The following is a 14240-nucleotide window of genomic DNA, read 5'->3' on the forward strand; positions in this document are numbered from 1 at the left end:
GGGAATCAGCACGTAGGCAGCAGACTCCCTTAATTCAAGGTCTAGAGTGTCACCTTGTCTTCCTCCTCACATATCACAGCCTGGACCTGAGTGCCCTGGTTTCTATTTTCCAGGACCAGATCCTCCTCCTCCATCAGAGGGGATACACCCAAATGAGGGGGGGCGGGGTTCCAAAGCACAAGACTAGAATGAAACAAACCCAGGACTTCTGTGAGGGGTAGGTCTGTGAGAAGGTCAGGATGGGTGGCCAACCCCTGAGTTCTGAGGGGCTCCCACTGAGTCATTTGGGAGGGATCGGCCCTTAGCATTGCTCAGTATGTCAGTATGCCACTGCCTTCTGTACCATACCTCAGGCCCTGACTGTGAAGCAGGCTGGAACTGTAGGCCTTCTTTTGGGGTGCTCCCAGCAGAGTATGCCTCCCTGGGCACAGAGAGAGAGACTCCAAGAGGTCCTGCTCCCACTTTTCATTCGTATGATCCCCTGAGGCAGAATACTGAGAACAAAGGAAGAGGACAGCCACAACAAGCTAAGGTCTGGACAGTGAAGAAAAAACTTAAGGAAAAAAAAAAAAGAAAAAAGAAAAATCAAGCACAAGCAAGTACCAGAAGTCAACAGCCAACAGTTCTTCAAAGTTGTGGAGAACAGCAAGGAAGATGGCCCAAGAGTCCAGCAAAGAGTAAGTAGCAGGGCCATGACATGTAGAGAGGAGTCCTAAAGAAGCTGAAAATAGATGAGCAGCAAATGAAGGTGCCTAACCACCGTGAGGCAGCTTTCTAGTTTGGGTTCAGCTACCCCAGATTCCTTTCACCACGGTGCCTGAGCCGCCCTGCTGGGAAGGCTCGCTGAAGATGAAGTCTGCAGCAGCTAGCTGGAAGGATGGATTTTGGGATGGGATACAGGCAGAGGCATTTCCCCACCAGCTTCGCCCTGGAGATGACTCCATGGTTCAGAACTTGTTACTTTTTCCCTCACACATGAGCTATTTTTCCTAGTTTCCTTTGAATGATCAGACCGAAAGTCAAGTTTTCGAGGTTGAGGCTCATCCTTCAAAATACCCGATATAACTTTTGCAGATACCTTCCTCATATTCAAGTTTTCTTTCAGAATGAGCCTAACGGTTTCTTTATCTAAATTTAACTCTTCAGCCATCATCCTCACAGTTAACTGCCTATTCGAACAAACCAAGTCCTTGACCTTCTGGATATTTTCATCCGTCCGGTGGGTGACTGGACGACCACTTCGGGCATCATCTCGAATGTCTTCCCGCCCTTCTTTAAACCTTTTGTGCCAGTCGAAAACTCTGGCCCTTGACATGACTTCATTCCCATAAGCTTCTTTTAAAAGATGGTGGGTTTCACTTGCAGACTTGTTCAATTTCACGCAGAATTTGATACTAATCCTTTGTTCTAGATATCGGTCACTCATTTTGGCACTCAAATAACACAGGAACGTTAAAAGGCCACGACTGTGAGGGGAAGACAGAGGGACCAATCTCTATAGGGCTGCAGGTGGAATCATGTCGCTATTCTTGCCTCATCAGGGAAGAGTAATTGCTTTTCTGAGTTTCAGCCCCTCGGCTTCCAATCTAGAAGCTAACGGGGCCAAAGAGTAGCTGTAAAGCTGGGGAAAATGAAAGCTCCTACAACCCACGTCTGCGTCCAACTCCGCGGCACGGAGATCTGCTGGGGGTGTGCAAACCAGTTACGAAGGCCGTCCCGTTCCGCGGCCCTTAAGAGTCTATGGCGATTTCCGCAATAAAAGCCTATGTGGTGTTAATTTAAGCAAGCAAGAAGCGATGCACCGGTGATGTAACGTGCAAGCTCGCCCCAGATCTGCAGAAACCCACGCACGCCAAACCTACCGGACCTGCCCCGGGATCCGACGTTCTAGAGTCCGGGGAGACACGCCCGCACGCGCCATTCCCTCCACTCTCGGGGTAGGCCGTGCGCAGGCGCACTGCGGCAGCCTGGGCCAGGCCCCGCCTCCGCCTCCGCCTCGCCACGCCCGAGCAGGCGCGCTTCCTTGCGCGTGCCCGCCCGCGGAGAAGTCGGCGGAAAGGAGGGGGCGGGGGAGGAAGGCTGAGGGAAGAGAGGGCACCCCCGGGCGCCAGGGTGCATTGTGGGAAGGAGGCGGCAGCGTCCCGGGCGGGCGGGAGGTGCACCAGCGGCGGCGGCGGCGGTAAATCCTCCCGGCCGCTCACAGCACTGTGGAGCCGCATCCCCAGCCCGGCCTCGGACCGCGGCGCCCCTCCTGCCCCTCGCGGCTTCTCTCCCGCCCGCCCCTCCCCCCGGCGCGCCGGCCCTAACGAGCCGGCCGGCCGGCCTGGCTCCCCTCCCCGGCCCCGACGGGCGGGCGGGCTGCCCTGAGGAGGCGGGGAGGGGAGGGCTGGGCCGGCCGGCGGGCAGACGACGATGCCGAACTTCTGCGCGGCCCCCAACTGCACGCGGAAGAGCACGCAGTCGGACCTGGCCTTTTTCAGGTTCCCGCGGGATCCAGCCAGGTGAGCGGTGGGCGCGGAGCTGGCAGCCCGGGCCCTCCTCCGCGATGCACGCTGCCAACCGCTGGCCCCGGGCAGGCGCCGGGGCTAAGAGGGGCATGGGGGGAGCACAATTGTCGACCCCAGCCCGGCCCCGAGGTGGGGAGCGGGCCTCTAGCCGTGGGCTGGCTGGCACTCGAGGGCCTTGGAGCACGTGCGCCCGCGGGGGCTCGGCGCGTAGGGCTCCACCCGAAATTAGAGGCAACTGGGGCGGCGCGGGCGGGGTAAGGGGGGTTCTCGCCCTGATTAGCTCCTGTGACCTCGGACAAGTCTCTGTCCTCTCTGGGCTTTAGTTTCCCCAGCTGTCAAAAGAGGGACTTGGATTCTATGGTTGTGGTCACCGGGGCCCTTCTACCCCCCGGACAGTGTTTCTTTTTGGAGTCCGGCCACCTTTGATCTCAAGTCAGGTCACAACTATTCCCTTCTTCGGACTTGTTCATGGTTCGGATTTTGGCTCTGACCGTTACTCATTATCTCACTTGGTTAATGTGGGGATAACGGGGGGGGGGGGCGGGGGCGGGGTACGCGAGAGGGCATGGGAGTTGGTATTGAAACCTCTTCTCTGAGGTAACCCACACGCTCTGACTTGTATTTAGAGAGTGGTAGAGTAGGGGCTGTGTTTGAAAGGCTGAGGATTTTTTCCTTGGCATCCCTTGTTGATTCATTCATTTCAGATCAACACCTACTGTGTGCTAGGGCACTAACATTAGAGGTACCGGAAATTCACAGTGAACGAGGTAGCGTTGCTGCCTGCAGAAAGCTTACAGTCCATTAAGGAGGCAGATGTGTAAGCAGGCGATTATAATATAGTATGCTGTTTATTAGTTCTGCAAATATCTATGGAAGGCCTACTAGGTACTAGGCATTATTCTGAGCACTGGGAGGGTACAGATGAATAAATCGAAGTCCTTGCTCTCATGGAGTTTACGTTCTAGTGGGGGGAAATAAATAAATATACCTTGTGTCAGATGGTGATAAATACTATGGAGAAAAAGCAGGTGTTTGACGGGGGGTAGGGTAGGGGAATAGGAGTAGCAGGGGAGGCACGATTGCTATTTTAAATAGGATTATCAGAGAAGGCTTCACTAAGAGGGTGTATTTGAGCAAAGACCAGAAGTAGGTAAGGGGGTCAGCCATGGAGGTATCTAGGGGAAGAGCATTTCAGTCTCTGGAAACAGTAAATGCACAGGCAGGGCATGCTTGTTAGAGGTACAACCAGAAGTCTGGTTGGACTGCTAAAGCTGGTTTAAGGAAGGAGGGAGAAGAAAGGATGAGACCAGAAAAATGTGTGTGTGTGTATGTGGTAGGGGCAAATTGTGTAGGCCATTGTAAGCAGTGGAAAGCACTATGGTATTTATACTGAGTGAAATAGGAAGTCGTGGAAGGGTTTAGAGGGGAGAGACCGTATACTTTAAACAGGATCATTGGGTACTTGTTAAATACATAGGGAGGCAGAGGTGAGAACAGAAAGGCCAGTTAAAGGCAATTGCGATAATCCAGGTTAATAGAGGAGGAGGTGGTAAGTAGTTGCATTTGAGATATATTTTGGAAGGTGAAACCAACAGGATTTGTTAATGGTGTAGATGTAGGTTGTAAGAGAAAAACTGAAGTCAAGAATGACTCTAAGATTTTTAATCTGAGCCTTTATTGAGCTGTGGAAGACAGGGAGGAGCAGATTTGATGGAGGAATGTTAAAAGTTTGGTTTAGGACATGTGAAGTTTGAGAGGCCTGATAGACATTCAAGAATAGATGTCTTCATACTATATACATCAGTGAACTCAGAATGGTCCATATTTAGATCAATGATCTAAATATTTAAGAGCTAAAACCATAAAAAGATATACAAGTCAGGAATTTAGAGACTTCCAGACTGGAGATTGTAAATATGGGTGTTCTCAATTTATAGAGGGTATTTAAAACCGTGGAACCAGGTAAATAAAGCAGAGTAGGTATGAGGATTGAGCCCTGGGGTGTTCCTAGTGTTTAAAGTTCAGGGAGATGAGGAACTAGCTCAAGAGAGTGAGGAGGAATAGCTGTTGGGTTCTGTGGGAGCAGAGAAGAGGAGCATCTTAATCTGACTGAGCCTCACTCCATTCAGCATTATCTTCCTTTGAGCCAAATTGGGAGTATATTTCACTTGCATAATGAGGGCACCACTAGTCAATTCTGGACCACAGGTTGTTCATGTTCATAGATAGTGAATACTCTTTTCATTATACTTCTTAGTCAGGGAGTATGTCCTTTAGGGGCTTACAGTCTCAGATTTGGAAGGAGTTTTTAGATCTAGTGCAGTATCCTTTGAAGTGTCAGAATTCCCTCAAGAATAGTGGCTTTTAAACCTTTTTTGGGTCTCTGTTCCCTTTGGGAATCTAATGTAAGGACCGTTGAGAAAAGAGATCGACACAATTTCATATCAAATTTTTTATGGACCCTCTAGGGATCCTGTGCATTTCTGACAGGTGAGCCTTTGCTAAAACACCTCCAGTGCCAGTTTCTCTGCTTTGTGAGGGGATACTTGAGGATTCTGGACAGCATTGGCTATTGTTTCTTCCTTTTATTGAGTGGAAATGTGCCTCGCTATAATTTATGCTTGGGGGGTCCTAGTTTTGTTCTTAGGGTGACAATGAACAAAGCTGTTCCCTGTTTTATTTTATTTTTAAATTTTATTATTTTATTTTATTTTATTTATTTTTGGCCTCGCCGTGCAGCATGCGGGATCTTAGTTCCCCAACTAGGGATCAAACCCGTGCCCCCTAGAGTGGAAGTGTGGAGTCTTAACCACTGGACCGCCAAGGAGGTCCCCGGTGCCCTTTTTATGTAAGAGCCCCTTGAGTATTTCAAGACCAAATTATGAACTTCTCTTAATTTTTTTAAAAAAAATCTTTATTGGGCTTCCCTGGTGGCACAGTGGTTAAGAATCCGCCTGCCAATGCAGGGGACACGGGTTCGAGCCCTGGTCAGGGAAGATCCCACATGCCGCGAAGCAACTAATCCCGTGAGCCACAACTGCTGAGCCCGCGAGCCACAACTACTGAAGCCCACACCTAGAGCCCATGCTCCGCAACAAGAGAAGCCACCACAATGAGAAGCCCGTGCACCGCAACGAAGAGTAGCCCCGACTCTGCAACTAGAGAAAGCCCGTGCCCAGCAATGCAGCCTAAAATAAATAATGCAGCCTAAAATAAATCAATGCAGCCTAAAATAAATAAATAAAATAAGTAAATTTATTTTAAAAAAATCTTTATTGAGATATTCACATACCATACAATTCACCCATTTAAAGTGTTCAATTCAGTGGCTTTTGGTATGTTACCATTATTAATTTTTAAATTTTTTGATAAAAATATACTGTCGTCCCTTGGTATCTGCAGGGGATTAATTCCAGGACCCCCCCCCCCCCGTGGATACCAAAATCCATGGATGCTCAAGTCCCTTATATAAAATGGCAGTAGTATAACATAAAATTTGCCATTTTAACCATTTTTTAAAAACCATTTTTGAGTGTATAATTCTGTGGCATTAGTTACATTCACTATGTTCTGCAATCATCACCACTATCTATTTCCACAGCTTTTTCATTACCCTGAGCAAAAACTAACCATTAAGCAATAACTCCTCATATCCCAGTCAACTTTTCAGTCTCCATGAATTTGTCTGTTTTAGGTACTTTTTACTCATACTATGAGTGGCATCATACAATAATAGTCCTTTTGTGTCTGGCTTATTTTACTTAACAATGTATTAAAGGTCTTAACTTTTTTCTGAACCAAAGGTCAATACTACAGGATTTCAAATTCTACTGAATTTGACAGTTTTTTTCCACTGTGCCCAGAGTTAATTATAATAAAGGAGTACAGTAGTTTCCAGAGTTGTTTATTGAATTAATAACAGTATTCTTAGGGTTAGTGATTATAACTAGTTTTTTTTTTTTTCTGTAAATGGGTTGTAGGGAGGGTTGATGAAAGGTGACATTGCCGCCCTACCTATTATTCAAAAGTTAACTCACATTGTTAACTAACAATAAAGATAAGTATATTTAATGCTATTAAATAGTACATTTCCCATTTCATCATATTTATAAATGCCTTGCACACTTTTAGAAACAGCTATTTAGAGGTAACTTAAAAGTCAAGAGTGTAATCAATAAACGGCACTATGTGGAATTTCATACCCTAATATCTCATATTGGTTTAGAAAAAGTGGCATTAATGTACTTTTTAAAAAATATAAAATAATAGAATCAACTCACCTTAGGGCAGTGGCAGGGAGATAGATTACCTAAAGTTAAAGTTTTAAAAAAAAAATGCCTAAATCATGATTGCCCCAGGATGGCTTGACTAATGCCCAAGCTTGGCAGGAACCTGGGGGCGGGTCACAGTGGAACTCATCCCCAGACCAGGTAAAGGTAGAGCTAATGAATTGCTCTTATTATTAGAGAGAGTTGGGCAGCTGAAGGGCTCTTCTTCCTCCTCAGGCAGTTAGTACTGACTCATCCCTGAGGTAGTGAGGTCTTTTCCAAGTTTCTCTGGTAATTTAATCAAAGTTAATTGAGAGTTGATGTACTCTAAGATGTAAAATGTAAAACGGTGGTTTCCCAGGCACTTGTGAGGGTCTCCAAGACCCTTTCAAGGAGTCTACAGGTAAAAACTACTTCATAATAACACTGATATTATTTGCTTTTTTCATGCTCATTCTCTCAGGAGTGTACAGTAGAGTTTTTTAGGGGCTACGTAACATGAAATCACTGCTCAGATAAATTATATTTTGTGTTCTATAAAATTTTCTAAGTATGATTATTCAGATGCAGGTGTTTGGTAGAGATTTTCTTGGAAATGAACAAAATAAGCCTGCCACTTCAAGGAAAGCAACTGACAGCCAAGCATTCAAGGAAAAATTAGAATTTTGGAAAATTTATATTCATCACTTTGAGCTTGACAGCTCTCTAATATTTAGACTTTTCTGATGCAATCTGTGGTGATATTGATAAATGTGACTTTTAATATATTGTATAATGAAATGTGTTACCATTCCGATGGTCTGCCTAACTCAAACTGATAAATTCATGATTTTACAAAGACATGCATGGATAAAAGTTCTATTCAAAGTGCAAGTTAGACTAATGGATTTTAATGAAACAGTGTGAAAAGGCTCATTCGTCTGGTTTCAGATTCCACATTGCAGCTAATCTTTAAGAAACCACCGCTTGTGGACTTCCAGTGCCCTATCAAAGAACATCCACAATTATATGGGAAACAGAGGAATATTGTAATAACCTTTTAAACTGCATGTCATTGAGGAGTCATTGTCTTTGGTTGAAGTCAACCAGAACAACATATGGCAACAGATTAAATACAAAAGCAGATGTGAGAACCTAGGTATCTTCTGTTAAGTTAGACATTAAAGAGATTTGCAAAGATGGTGAACAGTGCCATTCTTTTCACTAAATGTTTTTTGTTTTGGAAAAATAGTTATTTTTTAAAAATGTTATCTATGTTAACATGTAATGGGATTGCTATTTTTAATGAATTAATAAATATTTTTTAAATTTCTAAGTTTTAGTTTCTGTAATCATGAACATTGTTAGATAAAATGCACATAAACAAAAGTTTTTTAGATAGTTAATAATTTAAGAGGTAAAGGGATCCTGAGACTACAAAGTTTGAGAATCACTTCTGTAAGGTACAGTCTTAAAGTACTTTCATATGCTCTCATTTAATCCTCCAAACAATGCTGTGAGTTGTAATAATAACAATAATACTTAGAGAATACTTTATTCTGTGTGCCAGGCACTATTCTATGTGTTTTATGTACACTATTTCAATTAACCCTTGCAATAAATTTTGAGATAGTTTGAAACAGGAGGGAAAGGGGCAGAGCACAACCTTTAAAAGAATGACATAACCATAGGACATGACAAAAACTGGTTAGAACCAGCTAGCCATAGGACATGACAAAAACTGGTTAGAACCAACTAGATCCAAGATGGCAGAGGATTCGACTTCCAGTAGACCTTGAGCCTCATTATATGCTCATTGTAATACATTAGCTAAATGACACACCCACCAGCGCCATGACAGTTCTGAGGCCAACCATAAAAGGCCAAAAAGTGGGAGGTGGCCCAATTTCTGGAAATCCCAGCCCCCTCCCCACCCCCCCAAATAGTTGGAATAATCCTCCCACTTATTAGCCTATGAAATTACCCAGCCCATAAAAACTAACCATGCCATATTTTGAGGCTCTCTTGCCTTCTGAGATGGCCCACACTCTGTCTGTGGAGTGTGTTTCCCAAGGCCTCTCGCTTCCTGAGATGGCCCACACTGTAGAGTGTGTTTCTCTCTAAATAAATCCACTTCTTTTAAAAAATTTATTTAGTTATTTATTTTTGGCTGCATTGGGTCTTTTGTTGTTGCAAACAGGCTTTTCTCTAGTTGCGGCGAGCGGGGGCTACTCTTTGTTGTGGTGCGTGGGCTTCTCATTGCAGTGACTTCTCTTGTTGTGGAGCATGGGCTCTAGGCACGCGGGCTTCAGTAGTTGTGGCTCGCAGGGCTGTAAAGCACAAGCTCAGTAGTTGTGGCGCATGGACTTAGTTGCTTCGCGGCATGTGGGATCTTCCCAGACCAGGGCTCGAACCCGTGTCCCCTGCATTGGCAGGCGGGTTCTTAACCACTGCACCACCATGGAAGTCCAGTAAATCTACTTCTTACCTATCACATCATCTCCACATTCTTTTGCGAGGAGGCAAGAAGCTTAAATTCACTGGGAACACTTTCAGATGAGCAAAGCAGACACAGAGAGGTTAGCTAACTTATTCAAGGTCCTACAGGAATATCTAAAACCCCAAATGTAGGATAAAGTATGTAATATTATCCAAACTTATTTGACCGTGAAACCTTCTTTTTTTTTTTTTGGAACAATTCTTTGACTAGTGTTCCTTGGAATATGGTTTGGAAATTCTGTATAAGTTGAAGACCATTGAAGGAAAAAATTACAAACAAAACTTAAAAAGGAGTGGTTAATGATGGTTGAATAGTACTGAAAGAGTGATTAAGTTGAGGAGAGAAAGTGACCATTGGATTTGGCAGGATGAAATTCATAACTTTTAGCTGTCCCGGGTAGCCATGACGAAATCTTGCACCATCCTACTCTGTCCTGCCCAGAATGTGAATCATCCCTTCGTCCAGCACATCCACACTGTATACACTACCCACCATTTAGTATTGGAAAAACAGTATATATAGGGTTCAGTACTATACGTGGTTTCAGGCGTCCCCTGAGGGTCTTGGAATATATCCCCCACGGATAAGGAGGAGACTACTGTACAGAGAGGTAGAGGAGTTTTACCTATCTGGGTGTGTGTGTGTGGGTACATACTCTTCAAATCTGAAAAGTTTTCCTCAATAAGAGACGTTTGAGCTAGATCTGACGGCTGATGTTTGCAAAGGCTTTCCTGTGCAAAGGAAATGAAAAAAGGCAATGAAGAGGATTCTAGGTTGAATAAACAGCATGGGGAACAGCTCTAGGATAAAAGGGATCACAACGCATTCATGAAACTGAAGTAAGGCATGTGAGGGGGCAGAGTGCAATGGTGGGTGCGATATGAAGAGGGAAAGGTCGACAAGATCTAGGTTGTGCAGAATCTTATAAGACATGTGAGGAGTTGGTTCTTTATCCTAAGGGTAACGGGAAGTCACTAAAGGATCTTAAGCAGGGAAAGATATTCTCAAATTGGCTTTTTAAAACATTTTACACTTGGAGAAGGGGTGAGAGAAAGGTAAGACTAGTTTGGAAGTAGATGGATTTGGGGAGTCATTCCACTCTGCCAAGGGAAAAAAAAAAGGCTGCAGAATCTGAAGTACAGGGCACAGAACAGCGACAGGGAGAGCTAGGACAGGGAAGACATTGGTTAAAAAAAATAATTGAGAGATAACTGTATAAGTGTGTGTATACATCTTAACACATACACAAATACATGTATGGAAAAAAAAAACCCAAGATCTAGCCACAAGTCTCATAACTACTACTAAAAAAACAAAACAAAACAAATACATGTATGCATGTAAAAAAGGCTTGTGGTTTTATGTAATTTTTATAACTTATTGATGTAAAACATATATATACAGAAGATCACAAATCATAAGTGTATGGCTTGTTAGATTTTCAGAGTAACATGTCCATGAAACTTTTACCCAGATTTTAAAAAAATGGAATATTACTAACATCCCAAACTTCCTCTCCCCTGTGGCCCTTTCAGTCATTATCCTACTCTCCCCCGTAGTAGACACTGTTTGACTTCACACACATTAGATTAGTTGGTTATTGAGGAGAAGGGGAAGAGTGATGGGGAGCTGTTTTATTGGTATATGACATACATAGGAAAAAGTGCAAAAATGGTAGTCTAAAACTTGATGAATTTTTACAAAATGAATATACCCAGGTCACATTTGAGATATAGAACATTACCAGCACCTCAGAAGCCTCCTTTGTGCCCACTCCTAGTCATTACCTCTCCCCAAATGTATCCACTGTTCTCACTATCATTACCGTTTTGGGAGTCTCCAAGCCACCCCCATATCCAGAGATTTACCAGGACTCATGGAACTCAGTGTTTAATTGTACTCACAGCTAAGATTTATTACAGCAATGTAGTAAGAACACACATCTGGATCATGAGAGGAAAAAGACACAGGTAGAGTATGGAAGGATCCATGTATAGACTTCCTTATGCTCTCTCCCTCCCACGAGGGGTCACTCAGATCCCACTTTCCCCACCAATGAAAATGCAACATGTGTGCCATGTTTCTGCCCAGAGAAGCCCATTAGAGACCCAGTGCCCAAAGTTTTTATTGAGGTCTGGTCATTTAGACACACTCTGCTTAGCATATGCTAAAATTCCAGACTCCCAGAAGGAAGGCAGGTGCTCATTAAAAGTCATACTGTTTGCACAGTCTAGGCACCATAAGTCACCTTATCAGTTAGAAGAAGTTTTATGTCAGTGTAGGAAACTGTTTACCAGCCAAGTTCCCAGACATCAGCCAAAAGACCAGCCTTAAAAACAAGCCTTTCTGAGGATAGCAGTCTCAGGCCTGCTGTGTTAACTCTTTTTCTACACAATCACCATAGATGAGTTTTGCCTACTCTTGAACTTAATATGAAAGGAATCACATAGTATGTACTCCTGGCTTATTGTGCTCAACATTATGTTTGTGAGATCTAGCTAGTTCATTCATTCCCATTGCCATAGTAGTCTATATATAATAGTATACCACAGTTTATCCTTTCCACCCTTGATCGGCCAAGTTGTTTCACCTTCTCATCAACATTTGGTATTATTTCTTTTATATCATAGTCATTCATATGAGTATGTAGTAATATTTACAGTTTTAATTAGTATTTTCCTCATGACTAATGAGATTGAGCTTTTTAAAAAATTGTTTATTATTTTTAAAAAATTTATTTATATTTTATTTTTGGCTGTGTTGGGTCTTCATTGCTGCATGCGGGCTTTCTTTAGTTGCGGCGAGCAGGGGCTTCTCATTGCGGTGGCTTCTCTTGTTGCGGAGCATGGACTCTAGGCACACGGGCTTCAGTAGTTGTGGCACGTGGGTTCAGTAGTTGTGGCTCGCAGGCTCTAGAGCGCAGGCTCAGTAGTTGTGGCGCATGGACTTAGTTGCTCCGCAGCATGTGGGATCTTCCCTGACCAGGGCTTGAACCTGTGTCTCCTGCATTGGCAGGCGGATTCTTAACCACCACTCCACCAGGGAAGTCCTATTATTATTATTTTTTTTTACTGAGCATTTTTTTCATGTGTATTGGCCAGCTTTTATTGTTAATTGCCTGTTCAAGTCTCTTGCCCATTTTTATATTGGGTTGCTTGATTTATTTGTAGGAGTTTTTCATATATATTTTGGATATGAGTTTGTTGTTGGATCTATGTATTGCAGATACCTTATTCCATTTTGTGGGTTGCCGTTTCACTCTTAAGTGACTTCTTTTAATGAAGAAAAGTTAACTCTAAAGTAGCCTAACGTATTCATCTTTTCCTCTAGAGTTTATGTTTTCTGTTGCCTTTTTAAGAGATCTTTGTGCCAAGGTGATGAAGGTGGTCTACTGTGTTATCTTTTAGAAACTTTGTTTTACCTTTCTTTCATATTTAGATCTACAATTCACTTGGAATTAATTTTTTTGTAAATGGTGTAAAAATACAGGTCAAGATTCATTTTTTTTCATATGGATATCCCATTCAGCACTATTGACAAAATTTGACTTCACTGCTGTGCAATGTTACCTTTGTCTTAAGCATCCACAGCTCTCGATTTTGTCCCATTGTTTTATCCTTGTGCCAATACCACACTGTCTTAATAACCTTTATAATAAGTCTTACTGTCTGGTAGTATAAGTCTTTCAACTTTTTTCCCCCCAAGATTGTCTTGACTATGCTTGGTCCTTTGAATTTCTGTGTAAAGTTTTAGAATGATCTTTGTCATTTCTCTCTATCTCTCTCTGTCTCTCTCTCTTTGACTCTCACACACACAGAGAGACATGCACAAAAGAACTTGTTGTGATCGTATTAAATCAGTAAATCATTTTGAGGAGAATTGATACTTTTTTTTTTTTTTTTTTTGGCTGCTTTGGGTCTTCATTGCTGCATGCGGGCTTTCTGTAGTTGCGGCAAGTGGGGGCTACTCTTCGTTGCGGTGCGCCGGCTTCTCATTGGTGACTTCTCTTGTGGAACACGGGCTCTAGGTGTGTGGGCTTCACTAGTTGCAGCATGAGGGCTCAGTAGTTGTGGTGCACAGGCTTAGTTGCTCCACGACATGTGGGATCTTCCTGGACCAGGGATCGAGCCCGTGTCCCCTGCATTGGCAGGTGGATTCTTAACCACTGTGCCACCAGGGAAGTCCAGGATCTTCAGGATTCAGTGTACCAATCCATGAACTTGTATATCCCTCCATTTATTTAAGCTATTTAAAAAATTTTTTCTGTTAGAGGTCTTACACATCTTTCACTAGGTTTATTTCTAGGTATTTGATATGGAACACGTAGGTGTAGTTAATTGGCCTCTCTGCTCAACCTTTCTCTTTTTTTTTAAGTATCTTTATTGGAGTATAATTGCTTTACAATGGTGTGTTAGTTTCTGCTTTATAACAAAGTGATGCTCAACCTTTCTTGATTGAATCTGAGTGTTCTTTTTACCAGAAAGCTATTTCAACTTAGTTCAGAAATAATACAGACAGTAGTGTTCTGTGTGGAAGGTCTTCAGAGATTTAAGAATTAAAAAACAAACTTAACTCTAGCAATATGACAAATTATTTTATGGTGAGAGTTTTTATATCAAATAATTTAGATGTTGAAACATGAAATATTTATAATCATATTGTACAGCTGTGTAAAACTTTGATTAAAATATGGACATCTTAGGCATCATTACTGTGTATAGTATTACTTCTTGGTCAAATGAGATGCTGAACAATTTAGGTGTGGTTTTAGTTTAGGTTAGGTAATCAACATTTCACCATGGTTTTACATATTGAGAGTGGAGCGAATTAAGTATCAGAGTGTTGTGTGTGTTTAGGGGTGAATTTGTAATGTTAAGACATAAGAAAATATACTGTGATGTAATTATAAAATAAATATGTTTTCAAGTTTGTGACACTATATATTGATGGCGGACTTTTATTCTTAGAAGCTTGAAGAATGAAGGA

The 14240-nt window shown here is 42.9% G+C and overlaps 2 protein-coding genes across 4 annotated transcripts in view; one reads left to right on the forward strand and one right to left on the reverse strand.

Moving 5' to 3' along the window:
* Positions 1 to 518: 518 nt before the first annotated feature.
* GVQW3 (GVQW motif containing 3) lies at positions 519 to 1842 on the reverse strand. The gene has a single exon (XM_059930770.1). It carries the CDS (start codon positions 1424 to 1426, stop codon positions 866 to 868), a length of 561 nt encoding a protein of 186 aa, XP_059786753.1. The 5' UTR covers positions 1427 to 1842; the 3' UTR covers positions 519 to 865.
* A 290-nt stretch (positions 1843 to 2132) lies between these two features.
* Positions 2133 to 14240, forward strand: part of THAP12 (THAP domain containing 12) — a 55953-nt gene continuing 43845 nt past the window's right edge. For all 3 annotated transcript variants that reach the window (XM_059930771.1, XM_059930773.1, XM_059930772.1), the window contains exon 1: positions 2133 to 2501. In XM_059930771.1, the coding sequence (XP_059786754.1) occupies positions 2413 to 2501 (89 nt within the window). In that variant the 5' untranslated portion in view covers positions 2133 to 2412. The remainder of the gene's footprint in view (positions 2502 to 14240) is intronic.

Source organism: Balaenoptera ricei, chromosome 8 (genome assembly GCF_028023285.1).
Source record: "Balaenoptera ricei isolate mBalRic1 chromosome 8, mBalRic1.hap2, whole genome shotgun sequence".
NCBI classification, from domain to species: Eukaryota; Metazoa; Chordata; class Mammalia; order Artiodactyla; family Balaenopteridae; genus Balaenoptera; species Balaenoptera ricei.